The sequence below is a fragment of the Fistularia commersonii genome, chromosome 9 (assembly GCF_037954325.1).
Source record: "Fistularia commersonii isolate RoL2024-O1a breed Wild chromosome 9, RoL_Fcom_v1.0, whole genome shotgun sequence".
NCBI classification, from domain to species: domain Eukaryota; kingdom Metazoa; phylum Chordata; class Actinopteri; order Syngnathiformes; family Fistulariidae; genus Fistularia; species Fistularia commersonii.
Window position 1 is genome coordinate 6,485,279 of NC_141292.1, and position 18,658 is coordinate 6,503,936.

An 18,658-nucleotide genomic window follows, 5' to 3' on the forward strand; every position below is an offset into this window, starting at 1 on the left:
AAACACGAGCAGTATCTGTGGTTCCTGCCGGAAAAAATCTTCTGTTGTCACTTCTTGCATCTTCTCAGAACACGTTTTAAACCTCGACGTTGCAAATTTGGTCAGTAACTGACCGGAGTAATATTTCTGGTCCTCATAGCAACGGGCGGCAGCATCTCCCTTTAGGCCTCTGTCCGGTCAAGATGCCCCCTCCTCTCCATCTTTGTCGCTGCACATCTTTTCTCCCAGCAGGGAGGCTCCTGCCGCGGTGGCCCCCGCAGCCCCTCACTGGCCCCTGCATTGAGGCCGCGCAGCTGTTTCCAAATCCCAGTCCTTGATTTTGATCCTCTTCCTTTTTTGCTGAGGTGCCGTCGCTGCCAACACTTCTGGCCCGGTGCTCTGTTGTTACCGTTTTAATAATTTAGCCATTCCAGAATCATTCCCAGACTGATGTGGAGACACACCATCAATATTAACACACTCACAGTCCTTCACCTTCGCACCTTTTTGGGGCCCTTAAACTTCACCTTGCAGCACTTGACACCCCGGATATTTGGGAAAACAACAGCAGAGGCTCAAAATGAAAGGGAGCAATGGACTTTAATTTTACCCCATAGCAGCGGTTATTTTGCACATTTTAACAATTTGGGGACAAATGTCAAGTTCGTATAAATATAAATAGCTTCGATATATTGCATTTTCAGAAATTGCCTCTTCCCAACTGGCCATGTAAGAAGTTTAAAATTTAAACTTCCTGGGGAAAAAAGTAAATTGTCAAGAAATTGATTTATAAAATCACACTTGAGTTTTCTGTTATTTTATTTCATTGACAATAAGGAATTTCCTTTTGAATATCTACGAAATGACATTACTATAACAGTGTAATTGACAGGATTAAATCAATTTAATTCAAATGAACCATACGATTGAATGAATTATAAAATCCACTTAATTGGATTAAGGAGGCATTTTTGATAAGGAAAAGAACAATGAAACTTTAAAAGATATCACAAAATGTTTTAATAGAGCCCTTAGAAATACGTATTTAAAGATGCTGCACAGTTTTGATTTTCGACTTTGAAATGAATTCGGGAACCATAAGTCGATATAGCAAGAGTTTAAAATTATTTGTTCTCATTTCAAATTTATTTTTTGCGCGCAAGAGCATGAATTCTTTTTTTTAAATAAAATAAAATCCCATCTGCAGATGGAGTTTGTCTGGTTGCAGCAGTAGCAGCAAACGGATTATTGCTTTCCGAGTGTAACACGTTTTAAATAGATTTTTCTTACACACACACACACACACACCCTCCTGCGAGGCAGGTGTCCGGACTCCTGCTTACTCCCCCCTCCTTGTCCTCATGCTCACTCCTGTCCCATAAGAAGGAGAAAAGAGATCTGTGTGTGTGTGCGCGCACATTTTCTCACCTTTTGCAACAGTTAATCCGATCGTCAGTATCCAACACATTGTGGCACTTTAATCTCGATTTAATGACCCGACTTGAGGGTCCCAGGAGACGCGAGAATGCGTGCACGAGTGCGCGCGCGTGTGTGTGTTTCCCCTGCAGCAAAGTCTGTCAACTTGCATATAACAAAAAAAAAAAAAAAAAAAAAACAGGGACCCCCACCTTTCTTTCAGTCTCCGAAGATGCAGCCGGGGAACCCCCCTCGCCGCTCCGTCCCCAGCCGGGAACCGCGTCTCGGCGGCCGGCGCGCCGCCGCGCGTCCCCCCTCTCCTCCCCGCTCCGCTTTGATAGGTTTCCCACCGCTTCTCTTTGAAATGCAACAATCGCCCGCGCTCTTTTTTTTGTGCAATAATTGTCAATCATCCACACGAAATTGATAAGCTTTAAATGGACAGAATAATGGCTTAAATGGTTTTACAATGGAACGGCTAAGCGGGGATGATTTGCCATTGCTGACATGCCCGGGGGCTTTACCAGCTCCGAATAATGCCATAGGTTAATGCATAAATAAGCAAATCAAATCCATGCGTTACCCCAATTCAATTCATTTAATTCCTCTTTAATAAAGAGCGGGCCCGCCCCCTGTCCCGCCATTTACCGCGGATTTGTGTGATGAATGCTATAAATGTAAATCAATCCGAGATGAGAAAGAATCCCATTGAAAGAGCGCAGAAATTTCATCTGGGAAAAAAGGTGGTGTTGGTGGTGGTGGGGGGGGGACAAACGTGGGAGGGGCCCGCTCATAAAAAGCAGCTGTTTCACAGTAATCTTTTTTCGTGCCCTGTCACTCACCTTGCCTTTTCACTATCTGCAGCTCCCCAAAAAACAGAGGAAAGGAAAGAAAGCAAGAAAGAAAGAAAGAAGAGAAGAAGAAAAAAATCCAGCTATTGTATTTCGGTGCCATATCCCCTCTCCCGTTACATGTGCCATATTCCTGCAGCGGAGAGAGAGAGGGGGAAAACTTGCAATCCCCCCGTGTAGTAGTTGCAGTGAAAAGAGGAGTGCATGGATGTCAAATTGCCCTCAAAACACCATGAAAGATTGATTTGCAGCACTTTTCAGGGCCCTGACATTACTGGGAGGGGAGCTGAATGGGAAACCTGCGAGCCAGGGATGGAATAAAGATGTCCTCTCTGCTGGAAAAGGAGGAAAACTGCCCATTTAGCCGCAGTCCATCAAGCCCGAAAAATAGCCCACAGAGGAAGAAACAGAGGACTGTGACTACAGAGGAGGAGGAGGGATGGGGGGGTCGTATATACTCATCTAAACGTTGTCACAATACCAGAGGAGGTGGGGGTGGGGGGTGCAGAACATCCATGAATATTAAACTGCTTACCTCAACAAGAGAGAGAGAGAGAAAAGTGAACCACGTCAAAGCAGCTTTGCATTTTTTGCATGTGAACAATGATGCAAAAAGAGAAAAGAAAAGCGGAGAAAAGAAAGAAAAGAAAGGAGAAAAACACGTCAAGCGTGTTTCTATTCTTGTTATTCCCGCGCTGAACCCCACCACCACCATCACCACCGTTCATCCTCCTCCTCCTCTTCACAAACACACGCACACACAACAATAAGGGAATAATAATAATAATAGTAATATTACCAGCGCATGAATACGAAATGGCCGTGAACAAGCAGGCGCGGGACCCAATGACCCACTTCTGAGTGTCATCCGATTGCGCATATTTGTAAACAAAAAATTGAAAAATAAATTAAAAAAAAACATGTTTACATATATATATAGAAAAGGTGAGAAAATAGTCCATTCAAACACGTCCTCTTCCGGCTTATAATTTCTTCTTCTTTTTTTAAATACAATAAAAAAAAAAAAATTTGAAAGACGTGATAAAAGTTTTGCTTTCCTTTGCCGTCTTCTTTGTCGGTCGCCGGTGCGGCGGCGGCGGTGGGGCGGCGGCGGCGGGGCGGCGGGGCCTGTCTCACCGCGAGGGGTGTGCCATTAATAAGTTATTAGCCGGGGGGTCACACAGCCACTTATATAAGGAGACCCTCAGCCAGACGGGGCAGCTTTTTACGCACAGACGTGCAGGAGGACGGATCGGGAACGGAGCTGCGCCTCTTGTTGTGTGTGCGTGTGTGCGTGAGTGTGTGAGAGAGAGAGAGAGACAGAGAGAGAGGGAGAGAGGGAAAGGGGTGTGTGTTTGCATGCATGAGCTTCCGCTTCTTCTTTTTTTTCAATCTAATTATTTTCACCCCCTCCCGCGCCATGGGCTCCGTGCTGCCCGCCGACGCGCTGGCCCTCAAGTCCGGATTTAAGTGTCCGAGCCGCTCGCTGTCCGACGTGATCACCTCGGACATCCTGCACAGCTTCCTGTACGGCAGGTGGAGGAACGTGCTGGGCGAGCACCTGGCGGAGGAGCGGCCCAGCGGCGGCCCCAGAACCGCCTTCACCGCCGAGGTGCTGGCGCAGTCCTTCGCCGGAGGTAGGCTCACCTGCCCGGGCCCCGCAGGTGGAGGGGGGTCCCCCCCTCCACCTCCTCCTTGGAGAGTTTGATAAAGCTGAATAAACTCTCGCTTTCTTTCTAACAGCTGTTTTCCCGCATTTTTAACAACAATCCTCTTTATTTTCCACTCCTTTTTTTCTCTCTCTTTTTTTTTTTCTCTCCATGCACGGAGCGTGTTTCAGCCTCTCCTCCGCGCCCGGCGCGCTGCATCCAGGCCGGGGATGGGGCTCGGGTCGGGGGCGGATAGCTGGGTTGGGTGGGGGTATTAAATCCTTTTGGTTAACTTTGCGCTCGACCTGGGAAAGTTTCCACTTTAAACCTCCGCGGGGAGAAAGTTTTCTTTTCTTTCTTTTGATAAATCCACCCCCTTTTTTTTATCCCACATTCATCAATCTCCGGACAGTCTCTTTTCCTCCCCTGGCAGCTATGGGGCTCCGGAGCTTTTCTCTTTCTCTCCTCCTTTAAAAGATTTGCTGTTCCTCGCATAATGCGCCGTGAAGGCTAAATCTAATGCTATTCATTGCATGTCAACCATCTAATCGCCTTTCCATTTTTATTTTTATATTTTTTTTCGTGGCAAGAAATTCTCTAGTCTTTTTTTTCAACAGCATTCAGCCCGAATTCATTGCTACAAAGTTCTTAAAAGAGGATAATGAATTTGGAATTAGTCGTTTCTCTCCCAGTAAACGTCCCTGAATGTCACATCTGATGCGTGACCAATCGTTGGCCGCCGCGCAACGGAGGCGCCACTTAACCTCCACCCGCAATAACAAAAACTTTGATTTGGACATTAGAGAAAAGCAAGATTTTTTTTTTCCTTCTCTTTTCCCCTTCTCCTCATCCCTCCTTTCTGGATGAAAATGGCCTTCCGATAGAGGGAGCGAGGGCTGGTGTTGCTACGCGCAACCAAAACGTTCAATTCAACCGGATAATCGAATTAAAGGAGGTGGTTGGGGGGGCTTAATATTTCGTGACTGAAATAAGATCCAGTCCATTTGCTGCTTTCAGGCCTTTTTTTCGACATCACCCCCCGCCTCCCCACCCCCTCATGCACCCACCTGTGACATTGGCCTTAAAATCACATTTTGTGTTTTCTAAATTGAAAAAAAAAATCTAAATTAAGCATCCTTTTTTTTTTTTTTTTTTTTTAATTCCTTAGAGGTGCAGAAGTTGTCCAGTCTGGTGCTGCCCAGCGAGGTGATCATCGCCCAGAGCTCCATCCCCGGTGAGGGCCTGGGCATCTTCTCCAAGACCTGGATCAAAGCGGGCACCGAGATGGGCCCCTTCACCGGGAAGGTCCTGTCCCCGGAACACGTGGACCTGCTGAAGAACAACAACCTGATGTGGGAGGTAAGGTGTTCGGGAGGTGTTCGGGAGGTCCCAGATGAGGAGGTCTTGTTCTTCTCTGACGCTGATCCGTGCGCGTAGGTGTTCAACGAGGACGGCACGGTGCGCTACTTCATCGACGCCAGCCAGGAGGACCAGCGCAGCTGGATGACTTACATCAAGTGCGCCCGCAACGAGCAGGAGCAGAACTTGGAGGTGGTGCAGATCGGAAGCAGCATCTTCTACAAGGCGGTGGAGGTGAGGAATGCGGGACTGCGCTCCCCGCAGAGCGCGGCCTTCCTTCTCCGTGGAGGCCTCACGGGGGAAACAGCGCCCCCTATCGGTGGAGCCAGGAAGTGACCGTGTGAACCTCTCCCGTCAGACCATCCCGCCGGACCAGGAGCTCCTCGTCTGGTACGGAAACACCCACAACACCTTCCTGGGGATCCCCGGCGTCCCGGGCACGGACGAGGAGCACCAGAAGAAGAACAGGAACGGTGAGATCGCCTCGCAGATCGAGCTTTTATCACTCATTTTGATTCCCCTTCGGAGAAGGAGACGCTCACCCCGCTGCTCCCGTTCCCTCTCCCAGATGACCCCCAGTCTTGTGACGGGGCCTCGTCCTCCTCTTGCTCGCCCTCCTCCTCCTCCACCACCACCACCTCCGGCCGGATGCGATGCGTCATCTGCCACCGCGGCTTCAACTCCCGCAGCAACCTGCGCTCCCACATGCGCATCCACACGCTGGACAAGCCCTTCGTCTGCCGCTTCTGCAACCGCCGCTTCAGCCAGTCCTCCACGCTGCGCAACCACGTCCGGCTGCACACCGGCGAGCGGCCCTACAAGTGCCACGTCTGCCAGAGCGCGTACTCGCAGCTGGCGGGCCTCAGGGCGCACCAGAAAAGCGCACGGCACAAGCCGGTGGCGGCCGCTACCGACGGGGGGCCCCCGCAAGTTTCCCCGCCTCCCGCTCAGATGAGCGCCATCGGCCACCAGCACCAGATGCCCCTGGTGCACCACATCCCCACCATGGTGCTATGATCGTGGACGGACGTGCAAAAAGCAACAATGCACTTTAGACCGCAGGGGTGGAGGAGACAAACCACGGAAGGCGGAAAATCACCGCGTGGATATCTGACACACACACACACACACACACACACATACAAACTTTCTCTGTTAATCGCGTGATCCCGGAGGTTCCCTTCTTCTCCCCAACCGTCATCTTCAGCGCAGATGTTCACCTCCATCACCTGTCATCCAAAAGAAATATATATAAAAATATACATATTGCATTCGTAGGCCCCTGTTTTCCATCTCACCAGCGCTCACTCGCTCTCTCTCTCTCACACACACAAACACACACACGGAAACCGGAGCGTGTGTATGTGTGTGCGTGTGGGTGACCACTGGCCTCTTTTTTCCACTTTGTAAAATGATATGTCACTTTAAACTTGTAAAGACTCTGAATTGTGTGATCTCCTAGAGAAGGAAAAGAAGAATAAGAAGAAGGGGGGTGGTATTGTATCCTACTGTACATGTGAGTGTAAATACATTTGTGGTTCCTCTATTCTAAATAAATGATATGATATAAACTCACTTCGGGTGTGATCTTTGTGCTGCAATTAGAAGTACATACAATTGTTTTCCGAGCGTTGTTGTGTTTTAAATTGGTTATGCACCCATGGACAACTATTGTATTGTTATTATTATTATTGTTGTTGTTGTTGTTGTTGTTGTTGTTGTTGTTGTTGTTGTAAGTAATACCTGCAGACAGTGAAATTTGCCCAGTGGGTCTTGCAGAAATCCTTATTCTCATATGCCAATTTTTTAGTCTTCGACGTGTGATCTACAATGTCAAAAATATGCTAAATATACGGTTAAAACCTAACCTGCTGATCATTGGATACACATTCCCTCTGCAGGATGAGCCTGTTGAGTGACAGCTGCTTTGGGAGCGTGGGTCATGATTACATCATGAGATGACCGGAAAGACATTATAAACAGTGAAAGGGTTTGTCTGGGAAAAAAAATGAAATGGTTTTCAAGACGCTTGGGTGAGGATCTGTTATTAGAAGTGATGGAAGGCTTACAGCTTGCAGGGAAATTTTGAAGGAGTTCAGTTGCACTTGGACAGCAGGTTTTGTCTGAATAAAGACAGAATTAATTGTAACATGACTTTGCAATTGAGATGTCTGTCTGCTCATTCAATAATAGAACTGTATTAGAAAAGATGTGAATGGTTGCGAAGATGTAATATGAAAAGAAAGAGATAAATTATTTATAAAGGCTCCCCTAGAGAGAAAAGCACAAAATATTTTCATTATGTAGAAAACTCAAAAATATGTTGAGAGATCATGTAATTGGCAAGTCAGAAATGATATAAAAAAGGTGGCTAAAAGAAAAACAGAAACGAAAAACATTGTTTAGAACAAATCACACCAAAGAATGACAAGAAACCTTTTTCATATTTAATATTTGCGTGCCAGATTAGACGGCTTATGAAATATAGCTAAACCGGAGGCAGATGAACAATTATTATCACTTGAAATAATGGAGAAACAACAAATCACATTTACATGCCTGTTTTGGTGGACAAATATTCTTCAAAAATGGAGTGAAAACACACATAAAAAATGATTAAAATTCAGTTTACAGTGAAAATGCACCGTGATGTACGATGACTGTCTTGACTTGAAAATTGCTTAGAGATGATCTGTGAACAGCAAGACGTAACAATATAAAATGAATCTTCATTCCCCCCCAAAATTTATAAATTATATGATAAATCAACAATTAATTACTAAAATGATGAGACATAATTTACCTCAAGATTATAAAGAAGGGATGACAGTAAATTATCTCCATTACAAGCCAGTTATCAAGTCTAATGATTGTGGTTACTGGGAAGGATGTGGGTGATAAGGCCTGCTGGATGAGTGAAGTCAGTCCGGTTTGGACAAAGGGAACAGGAATAAATAGCAGGGGGAAATTATATACCATGATAGTCTATATATTTATATTTGATATCCTGCTTTTCCCTTTTTCACTTGACAGTGGGGGTCGAAGAAGAGAAGATTTCGCTTTTTGCGAAGAAGGATTTTGGTTGATGGCAATAAATTGTGACTGGACATTTTAGAGGACAGTGATTTTATCGGGATGACTATGATTTTATTAATCAACTTGAACATTGAGCAACCAGTTTGGGTTGCAGGTTAATTAGCCCAGCTCAATATCCTCACTTTTTTTTTTTTTTTGATGCAGCTGATCATTAAATAATGTCATGGGTGTCAGTCATGACCAGTAAGATTCCCTATAAATAAAAAGACCGCAACTACTATTACTAATAACGATAATTAAGTAGATCAAATAAGAAGTGGAGAGATGGGAGGAGATGACACCATGATATATATATTAAATTTATCCTATTTTAGAATTAATTTAATATAATGAAATATAGATTATATTTCTTTTATTTATCTATAATTTTATTTTCTTTATCTGATGCACTTTTATTTAATTTATGGTCTATTCTCTATCAAAAGACATTTTGATAATCATTTTGTCATAGCAATATCTAAATCTATTTTATTGTGTTTCATAGACAAATATCATCGTCTGATTTTCCCTATGAGCTTTTTTAATGCATTTTTGGAATTCAACTTTAACATTTTCCGATTATTAAAATAATTTCAATTACATTTATTTAGCACTTATTAATTAATTGATTGACCTTTTTTTTATTTTTCAGCATTTGCTTTAGTTTTATCTGTTTGAAGTCTGCATTACCCTTTGAATCTCACAGACCTAAATGAAATGCAAAACAGAAATGTAATTTTTTTTTTAAATTTAAGGTTTAACTGAGAATATAATTAATAAAATTCCCGTTTTAAAGGTTATACCTGTCAATGCTCTGTGTTGTATTTATTCAAAAGAGATGATCAAATAATGATCCCTGTTATGGCAGATCATTGATAGTTATTTTACACTAATAAATATGCGTAAAAACATTCGATACGATTAAAAAAATTTTTTTTTCGATAAATCCACTTGTGGTTTGCTTTGGACGTCATCGTGTGATGCAGTACGATTATCTACCACAGGATCGCGCCAAAATCTCAATGTTAGGAGCCGCAAAGGAGACGGCATGATGCAGAAAAGGAATTGCTCGGAGAGAACCGTTTTATTTCGGGTCTCTGAGCACATTGTGTTTTAAACACCGTCTGCAATAAATGCAAGACGTGTTTAAAGCCGCTGCTGCCCCTGTCTGGAATCGGACGTTATCCAACACCTCAAGAGAGAGTTTTCCAGATAAGTCGTCATTGAAACAAGCACAGAGCGGCTGCCGGCAGGGGTCATGAGGGTTTTGGACTGCTTGGTGTTCCATCACACGGCACTGTCCACACCTGCTGCTCTGCACAATAAGGAGTAGGACACAGTTACCATGGTGAACACTATATTTGATAACGGGAGACACACAATGAGAAGCACCTTTACACCTCTGCAGTCATCCTGCAGTTGGCCTGTCCTTCGCCGAGCAACAGCAAGAGCTGATCCAGCCAGTTACACGGCGCAGTGCTGCAGAAAAACAGGAATTCATCCGTCAGCAGAATCAGTTATGAGATGATAACATGCTGCGGACTGTGTGTGACAATCGACATATTACTGTTAGCCCATTACACTTTTTTGTACAACAGAATAACCAATTGTGTAACTAATTACATTACACAGGGATTACCTGTGTGAGAATCTGCCCTGAGAATGTGCAATGTCATGCAAAACAAACGGAAAACAAACTTGTTCCCCCCAAACAACAGAATCCTTACCATTCAGAAGGTATCAAAGCATCTTTCTGCCTAAATAATATTTTCCGAGACTTCAGGTCCGGGTTCAGCTGCTCCTACACAAACACAAGGATTGTGACTCAAGTAAATGACACAACATTTCCCAGGCGCGGCACACTGTGGTGTCAGTAAACTGGGAGGAGTAGTGTTAGTGTCAGGTGTTCACTCAGTTTTTCCATCACATGATGTCTTAATGAACATGGAAAAAAGTCCTGACAAAGGACATTATTGGAGATTTGCTGTGCATGTTAAAGCATTTGATAAAACTATTAATTTTGTTTTTTACCCATAACGTATCTGATGAAACTACTGCATATGTCTATTTAGATAGTGGACTTCTTTTGTTGAGTAATAAAGGAAGGTATCACTAATTAATTTATGAAACAGGTGCAGAGTACTGAGGTGAGGCCTCACTTATTGTTGATAATTTTTGATTAAGTTGTCTATGACATTGTTTATGTATGCGCAATATAAATGCACCATTATAATGGTGTGAAGCTAGTTTGCACTGCAAACTAGCTTTGTGTTATTATAATGATCAGTTGGTGTCAGTTGCATCTGTTTGTATAATGATCCCTATTCATACTTTAATCTCTTGTGCTGCAGCCCTCTGATGATTTGTGTTGTTTTTGTTTTCTCTGAGAAGTGGTTTTAACATTTATCAACACACATTGATTTATTTTCGCATAGCCCTACAACTGAGCAGATGGGCTTTACTTTTGCATCGATGCATCTGTGTTCGATTAAAATAGTCTTTTCGGGGTTCCTCTTCCAAGGGATTGTTGTTATTTTCTTGCAGCCAGCCGGCGGCCCGTCATCGCCATGGATTGTCAGCGATAAGCTAGCAGCTTGAATTTCTCTACGGCATACTTTGATCCAGCAGGTCAGTCGCCGGCTCTTTGACATAATTTAACAAAGCATACGCAGTAACCTGTCTTGTGAGGGCACAACGTAGATTTATGAAAACTCTTGCTTGTTGTCAAAACGAAACGTCACCACGTAACATTTGAACAAAATTATCAGCTAACAGCTAGCTCGCAAAGCGACCAGTAAGCTAGCTTGACATTAGCCCGATAGATTAGCTGTAAGCCTCGCCTGTTTTTCTTTCCTCTAAATAAACACATATATAAAATATCTTCTTTTTACAAATTGTTGCCAGTAACTCTGCCAAGACTAGTTAGATGCTCGGTCTGATAGTCACTCGCTTCCAAGGAGACAGTGACTTGTCATCGGTTTTTGCCTCAGCTTCTAACATTTCCATGTTAGGTCATCTTCACTGGGCGTCTGGGGTTTAGCAAGGACCCTCTTAATATTCCCTGTAATTGTTTACACTTCTTAACTTGGCTTATAAAGCGTCTTTAGAGGGTCAATCATAGCTCTATGACTCTTCTTTGAGTATGTTTTTAAGAAACTGCCACGGCGTCGTGGGATTTTCCAGCAGTGAATCAGCTACTGAGAAGAATCTAATCCTAAAATATATTGTTATTATCAAGTTTATCGAAGCTGAGGATTTGGGCCAGCTGACACGCTGGGCTCAGGCCAAGATGGACATGTTTAAGTGGGACAGCAAACACACCTCCAGCTGTCAGGCTCAAATTATTCTCAGCAGAGAAGGTGGGATCAGGTTTAATTATAGTCCCCAAGTCGTGAAAGATACGTGAAAGAAAATGCCAACAGCTTGGATGGATCTTAAGTTAAAAGGAAGCACTTATGATTAAAATAGATATCACAATTACAGTGTTTTGTTGTTATCAAATTACTCTTGGTTGTTTTTGTTAATGTAGAATTTAGCTAAGGAATATCTTTTAGCACTTTAGGTCATTTAAAATAATTTATGTTTTTTTTCTGCAGGTTTTGGTTACATCATGCAAGTTTCAAGTAACTTGCAATGCAAAAATTACCTTTTTTTTTTACTTTAGGGATATTAGATAAACTGACTGAATTAGCAATTGCAAATCAAACAAGGAACAAAATCCAAATAATCCAATATGATTATTACAAAACTGTTCATTACGTAGCTTCCCTAAATTAATAAAAAAAAAATGTTAAGTGCATTCAGTAATGGAGTTGTCAGATTTTGAAGCTACATAACGTCATGGCCTGATCCCCTTACAAGTGTATAGTGGGTTCATGACTTAATCCTGTGACCATAGAGAAAGGGTTCTTGGAAAGTTCTGTCTCTCACATACACTCGGTGCTGAGGGCTAACATTGTGCTGTTTGAAAGTGAAAGCTGCGTCAGAGAGGCACATGTTATGCAGGGAAACACATGCCTCTTTTTTGCGGGCTAGCCAGTAAAGACAGAATGATGTCAGTAATAGAGAAGAAAAGGATGAATATCAACATCAGTAACTAAGTGCAGTAAATCATTAAGCCACAGATGGGGTTCTTTTTTTTAGTTTTGGCTCATAACGCTCATGTTCGTGAGAACTGTCTTTTAAAAAGGGGTTGCTGACCCATTTAGGTTTGATCTCAATTGTGAACCAGTCTGTCAGGGACAAGAGTTGCACAACTGTGGATTTTGTTTGTGTTTGAAAGTAAAAAGGGAAACATGGCAACAACTGATGTTGAGCATATAGGCTTCAATGTGAAGTCTTTTGCCATTAAAAGTAAATTTTCAAGTCACTCAAGCGTGGGTTGAAGAACACGTGAGGTAACTCTTACCCTCATTAGAACCCAATTCAGCTCTTATTTGGAAATGGTGTTTAAAGCTGTTGGTGAAACAATGCATATGTTCACTGCTCATTTTACTAGAGGCCATTTTCAGAGAGATAGGGGATCTAATCACAGTGAATGAAAGTGTATCTACTGGTTTTGTGTAACAAGGCTATGTTTGACATTTCGGTCTGAAATCTTGTGAGTTAGTCAGATGGAAGAATCAGAAAGAGGATTACAATCCGTCCTCCTACAATTCTGGAGTTTCACATGTATCCCGGGGAAAAATGACAAGTTTATCCTGGTCCGCAATACATAAGCGAAAAACTAAGAGAAAACTTCAGCATGTGAGTTGCCGACAATTGCAATGAATTTAACCTTTAGATGGTAAATTCTTCATGTGTGGGTGCATTATGTGAGAAAATATGAATATGCTATGTGAGAACCAGCATTGCATGTTGCATCTTTTTGGTTTTTGTGTGTGTGTGTGTGTGTGCGCGCGTGTGTGCACGCGTGTGTGTGTGTGTGTGTGTGTGTGCGTGCGTGCGTGCGTGCGTGTGTGTGTGGTTGGGTGGGGGGGCTTCGGGTTTGGGGTTGGGGAGTATTTGATTTCACTTAAAAACTCGTGTCTGTAAATTGAGAATGGTTACATCAATGTGCATTATTAATCTAAAGCACACCTCTTCCCAAATCATGTTTTTACACACCCTGTCAGGTTATTAATATATCCAGTATTTATAAAATACGAATTTGACTCATAACTTTGTTCTCAGCTTCTTTGTCATGGAGATGATAGAGTTACCAAATATGCTGAATATTTATGACTTTCGATTTAAACTGGAATAGTGCTGCCTCAAAACCATGGGCCGATCATTATTTTGAACGTTTCTAATTATATAGCAGAATGAGGTTTGACCAGGCGGACAGCTGATGGTACATTTCATTCAGGCAGTTTTGAAAGAAATTGTTTTTTCTCCTTTTGTCTGTGATATTTATTGGAAAGTTGGCATACAGAGTTGAATCGCTGCCACCATTAGGCCTGATTCTCTCCTAATGATCATGACTCCAGCACTGTCCTAACTTCATTTTTAACTCTTTGTTCAACCAGTCTTACTCTCTGAAACAACCTCAAGCCTCTTGTCAGAAGGTACAAACACAGATATTTGTGTGACTCATGTACTTGTGATGTGTTTGTTTTACGCAGGATGTTAGAATGGACTGTGGCCCTGTTCTGCCGGACAGCCTGGTGTTAGAGATCTTCCTGCGTCTGCCCCATAATGCCGTGCTGAGAGCTGGTCTGACTTGCCGGCAGTGGCTGGCTGTTTCCAGAGATGAGTTCCTATGGAGGGAGCTGTTCTACAGCTACTACCGAATTCCCCGCAACGTGCCCAGACACCCTGGTGTGTGTTTATAATCACATTTCTAACTTAGCAGAACAGCACTTACTGTCTGTAAATAACCAAATCTCTACCTGTTTGCAGCGGCTGTGTCGTGGTATCGGGAATTCAAACGTCTGTTTGACTGTATCCCCTGTGTGGAGGTTCAGACGTTGAGAGAGCACAATGACCAAGTCCTCCACCTGGCTTTCTCACACAAGGGTCATCGGTTCTCTTCCAGCTCCAAAGACTGCACTGTTAAGGTCATTACTTGGGTCACTTTCATCTTACTTTCTATTTCTTGTGTACTGCAGTCTGCACTGTGATTTTATTTTTGCAACACCCTCCTTGTGACACATTTAAATGCCCAATCGAGCCCAAGTTAAGATTCAATGATAAATTGAAACCCACATCATCATCAAATTTATGCAGTTTACAGTTCAAAATGTAGCCTGTTTAGAGTTTTGCAATAGCCTGTGTGTGTGTGTTCGTGCGTGCGCGCGTGCGTGCGTGTATGCTCGCTCACTCTATTGCTTGCTCTGCTCACTGCTAACATCCATATAATTTCTTGTGGTTTGTCAAATGCAGCTGTGGGACACAGAGCGGCCCGATGGAAATATCTCGCTGGTGCACAGTTGCAGCATGCGTCAGTTTAACTGGGGCTACACCCAGTTCTCCCAGTTCAATGCCGATGACACTCTGCTGCTGGTGTCCGGCGTCTACCTTGGCCCGCACAACTCGTCATCCGGAGAAATCGCCGTCCTCAGTCTAGGTAGTTAGCAGCTCAAGAGATTGATATCATTGTTTTTCCTCCTCCCATGCACTTAGTTATAGTTGCACTACATGACATACATATATGTGTTACATATTGACAAAAGATTCTCTCTGGTCACCTTTAAAAACCATGAATTTTTTGGGTATTTATTTTGATGTATCCTAATAGTGCGTTACCCTAACAGAAAATTACTCCCTGCTATCGCGGGTGAGGAACAAGCCCTACGACGTATTTGGGTGCTGGTTGAACGAGACACACCTTATATCTGGAAACCTGCACTGGATTGGGAACCTGACTTCATGCTCCGTTCTCTGGCTAAACAAAGCCTTTCAGGTGAGTCCCGTCCAAGTCAGGTGGTGGTGGCACTTCTTAGAGTATTCAAAGTCATGGATTATCTATCAGAAACTAAAAGATGTTACACAAGAATATTATATTAGCATGTTATACCTTTTAAATTCTCCCAAACTGGTCTGTTATATCAAGATTTTTCATACAAATCTTGTAGTTGTAGAAACACAGTCTTTCAGGGATTTTTTGAAGCCTCACTACGTTTCATCTTCTTTTCTCTGGCAGGATATTGAGTCGGAGAACGTAAATGTAGTAAAACGCCTATTCAAGATCCAGAACATCAATGCCAGCACTATACGCACAGTGATGGTGGCCCACTGCCGGCGCCACGACAACCCTGATTTGCTGCTGGACTACGACGCTCAGGCTCAGAGACGGAAAGGGCAGCAGCAGCAGCAGCAGCATCAGCCTCTCCTCTTTGACTTGGGAACCTCTGGCAGTGAGGAAGATGATGAGGAAGAACAGGATGGGCTGTGTCCGAGAGAAATGCGATGCTCCGGCCTCCCTGGCCCCCGCTCTCCTCAGCCCACCATCTCGGGCCTGGAGCAGGTTAAACAGGTGAGCTAACTGAAGTAGGTTAAGAGTCAGATGAAAAGATTTACTTTTATATTCTGCAGCTTGATTTTTGCTTCTCTTCTCTGTTAGAGTCGGAACAACGTCGGGCCCCAGGAGCTTGCGATCGAGACCCACGTTGCCAAGATGATGGGCAGAGCTCACACTAAGGCCCCTGACTCCAGCCTTGTCGAACCCTCGGAGCCTGAGGGAGAGGACAAGACTTACTTACTCTTCACCACCGGCAGCCTTACCTACTCACCTCACCAGATAGGTATGGGTGCTCCAGAGAAATACACTCCAGCTCCAAAATCTGGTTTGTTTATTTGGATGCAGTGCTGGAAGACGTAATTTTTCGCCAGGCATTAAAAGAATCAAGCCGGACCAGATGACCACCTGCGGTCCCGTTCTCGGGGAGGAGCGGACTTCGGAGGAGTTCTTCGATTCACTTGACCACGTCATTGACATCCACGGCCACATCATCGGGATGGGCCTTTCTCCAGACCATAGGTGAGCATCTACTGACAACTAGAGCCATGGGTAACCATGAGCAATGGTGTGTACAAGCTTGTGTTAGAGAAATCGTACAGGTGTCCCATGAAGGAGATTTTAGATTTCGTTTTCAGTCCGATAGAGTTAGTATTTGTTAAAGGCAAGTATTATGGACTATGGAGGACTTTATTTTCCCATTTTCCCGAGGAGTCCAGAATCCATAAAGAAACGTATGCCGAGCCAGAAAAAAGTTTGGCCTGCATAATGTCTGCTTTTCTCTCTCCCTGCTCAGGTACCTGTACGTGAACAGCCGGGCTTGGCCAGCTGGGTGCGTCATCTCCGATCCAATGTCACCACCTCCCATCGCGGAGGAGATCGACCTGCATGTCATCGACCTGAAGAGTTTGAGGGAGGAGAGGCGAAGTCTTCGTGCTCACCGGGCTTTTACACCAAACGACGAGTGTTTCTTCATCTTTCTGGATGTCAGCAGAGATTTTGTGGCCAGGTTAGTTCCGGATGCAGCTTCTTACACAACCCTGATTTTCCGTTTTGCGTAAACCTCAGCTCAGCCAAGATTCAGCAAGTGCATTCTCTCTTTGTTGCAATATTCCAAAACAATTCCTCAATAAAGGGGGAGTCATGTGAGAGTAAAGGAAAAAAATAAGCCAAAGGCAAGCTGTAAAACCAACCAACTCACTGATAAGAAACTAATGTAATTAGTAACAAAGATGATAAGACATCATAAGATGTCTTTTACAAGACAATTGGAGTATATAGCAAATGTTCAAGTAATCTGCTCATATTTATTAGTATTATTACTGTTATCAGTGTGAATTGGAATTGATTTCTGGAAACCCAAGTTGCTCCTGATGTGTGTCCAGCAGACCACATGTGTGCCCTGGAACCCAGGATATCTTGCACTTGTTGTCTGGCGTAGAAGTGCAGAAATGGAGTTGTCCTCTTTCTGCACCAAAAGCCCCACCCTGCACCCCCACGGGGTAGTTTTTCTTTTCTAGTACCTGCTGGCTGACAGACAGGTGGCTAAAACTTGAGAAGAGGGTGAAAATATAAAAAGGAATTAACTAACCTTTTCAACCTGATTACAACTGTACATTAAATTAAATTAAGAATGCATAAATCGGGTGCAAAGATGTCACTAAGCCCCCTGTTTCCCTCCATCCCACAGTGGTGCAGAGGACAAGCATGGCTACATTTGGGATCGTCACTACAACATCTGTCTGGCACGCCTGGCACACGAGGACGTGGTGAACTCTGTTGCGTTCAGCCCTGCAGACCAAGAGTTGCTGTTGTCCGCCAGTGATGACTCTACCATCAAGGTGTGGCGCTCGCTGCGAATGGTGCGCCTGGCGCAGACCTCCACGCGTCCATCGCGGCCCCGGAGCCTCCTGTCGTCCTGGCTGAGCCGCAACAAGAACTCCTCCCCGTCCAGCAATGTCAATGGCAAACCTTGAGTCAGGTTGTAAGGCACTTAAAGATGGAGAGGATGTTTACCTCAGTGTCATGTGACTACAAACACTCCGTTGGTACATGGAACGTTGGTTACAGTGACTTTTTTTTGTTTTAAGCTTTCATTGTCGTGACCCGCAGCAGCGCTTGTGTGTCGTCAGCTAACAACAGATGGAACACGAGAGGACTTGGGCTTGACATAAGGAGGCTCCGTCATGCCAGCAAAGAACAAAAAGACTTCACCACATGAACACCCAGAGTGTAGACACCTGAATGCATCGAACAGACATCCGCACATACCCTCCTTACACACTGTTGTTTGTGTGTCTGTAATGTGTGCAAGCAGCACCTTGAAGCTAAAAGTCGTGCTCTGAACCTGAGCTGTGAGCTCAGCAGCGGCCGGACCCTGTGAACACAATTGTCACGTCCTGCTTATCGGAGGAAGAAACCGGTACTTCCTTTTTTTGTTCCTCAGTCATGGATTTTTTGCCACCAGTGTCTATAAAATTAAATTGTTCCAAATAATTTCTTGCAGAAAAAAAGGAAATCTGAACCCATTTGAGACCAAAAGGGAAGCAATTTTTAGCTTGGCTTGGTTTTTAAACTCCTCACATGGGTTGGTTTATTTTTGCCCCCCTCCCCCAAATGTTTGGTAATTCTGTTAGCTTTAGGTCAATGGAACGATTGAAGAAAGAACAGCTAGCGTTAAGCATGACTGTCAAAAAATTATTGTGTTTGCATAGCTGTTTTGGACAATAGTATATAAAAATGTACTCAAACCCCTGATGCATTGGTAGCATAAAGCTATACCCTATAATTTGGTTTTAAGTCTTCAGAGGAAATGTCACCTGGATGTTTGTTTTTTTAATAAAAATAATGTAATTTTCATTTTCTTCATTACTTGAATCCTGTTTACGTTC

The 18,658-nt window shown here is 43.8% G+C and overlaps 2 protein-coding genes and 1 long non-coding RNA gene across 3 annotated transcripts; 2 read left to right on the forward strand and 1 right to left on the reverse strand.

Moving 5' to 3' along the window:
- Positions 1 to 3,494: 3,494 nt before the first annotated feature.
- prdm12a (PR domain containing 12a) lies at positions 3,495 to 6,996 on the forward strand. Its single transcript, XM_086153062.1, has 5 exons — positions 3,495 to 3,883; positions 5,064 to 5,254; positions 5,333 to 5,488; positions 5,613 to 5,727; positions 5,823 to 6,996. Exons 1-5 carry the CDS (start codon positions 3,610 to 3,612, stop codon positions 6,269 to 6,271), a joined length of 1,185 nt encoding a protein of 394 aa, XP_086009188.1. The 5' UTR covers positions 3,495 to 3,609; the 3' UTR covers positions 6,272 to 6,996.
- A 2,031-nt stretch (positions 6,997 to 9,027) lies between these two features.
- Positions 9,028 to 10,150, reverse strand: LOC147231062 (uncharacterized). Its single transcript, XR_015106639.1, has 3 exons — positions 10,057 to 10,150; positions 9,722 to 9,808; positions 9,028 to 9,644 (listed from the first exon to the last, which is right to left on the reverse strand). It is a non-coding gene; the product is annotated as an uncharacterized LOC147231062 (long non-coding RNA).
- A 698-nt stretch (positions 10,151 to 10,848) lies between these two features.
- Positions 10,849 to 18,626, forward strand: fbxw5 (F-box and WD repeat domain containing 5). The gene is made up of 10 exons (XM_086152165.1): positions 10,849 to 10,957; positions 13,933 to 14,128; positions 14,210 to 14,367; positions 14,693 to 14,876; positions 15,064 to 15,212; positions 15,453 to 15,785; positions 15,873 to 16,053; positions 16,142 to 16,289; positions 16,564 to 16,776; positions 17,458 to 18,626. The coding sequence occupies exons 2-10, from the start codon at positions 13,942 to 13,944 to the stop codon at positions 17,741 to 17,743; spliced, it is 1,839 nt and encodes a 612-aa protein (XP_086008291.1). The 5' UTR covers positions 10,849 to 10,957; positions 13,933 to 13,941; the 3' UTR covers positions 17,744 to 18,626.
- The last annotated feature ends 32 nt before the right edge of the window (positions 18,627 to 18,658 follow it).

Bases quoted from the DNA above. Each gene is read 5' to 3' on its own strand.
- prdm12a (XM_086153062.1), top strand. From the start codon at position 3,610: ATGAGCTTCCGCTTCTTCTTTTTTTTCAATCTAATTATTTTCACCCCC. The intron at 3,884-5,063 runs GTAGGCTCACCT...TTAATTCCTTAG, and splicing joins GGCGCAGTCCTTCGCCGGAG to AGGTGCAGAAGTTGTCCAGT. The intron at 5,489-5,612 runs GTGAGGAATGCG...CTCTCCCGTCAG, and splicing joins TCTTCTACAAGGCGGTGGAG to ACCATCCCGCCGGACCAGGA.
- fbxw5 (XM_086152165.1), top strand. From the start codon at position 13,942: ATGGACTGTGGCCCTGTTCTGCCGGACAGCCTGGTGTTAGAGATCTTC. The intron at 14,877-15,063 runs GTAGTTAGCAGC...TTACCCTAACAG, and splicing joins AATCGCCGTCCTCAGTCTAG to AAAATTACTCCCTGCTATCG. The intron at 16,054-16,141 runs GTATGGGTGCTC...ATTTTTCGCCAG, and splicing joins CTACTCACCTCACCAGATAG to GCATTAAAAGAATCAAGCCG.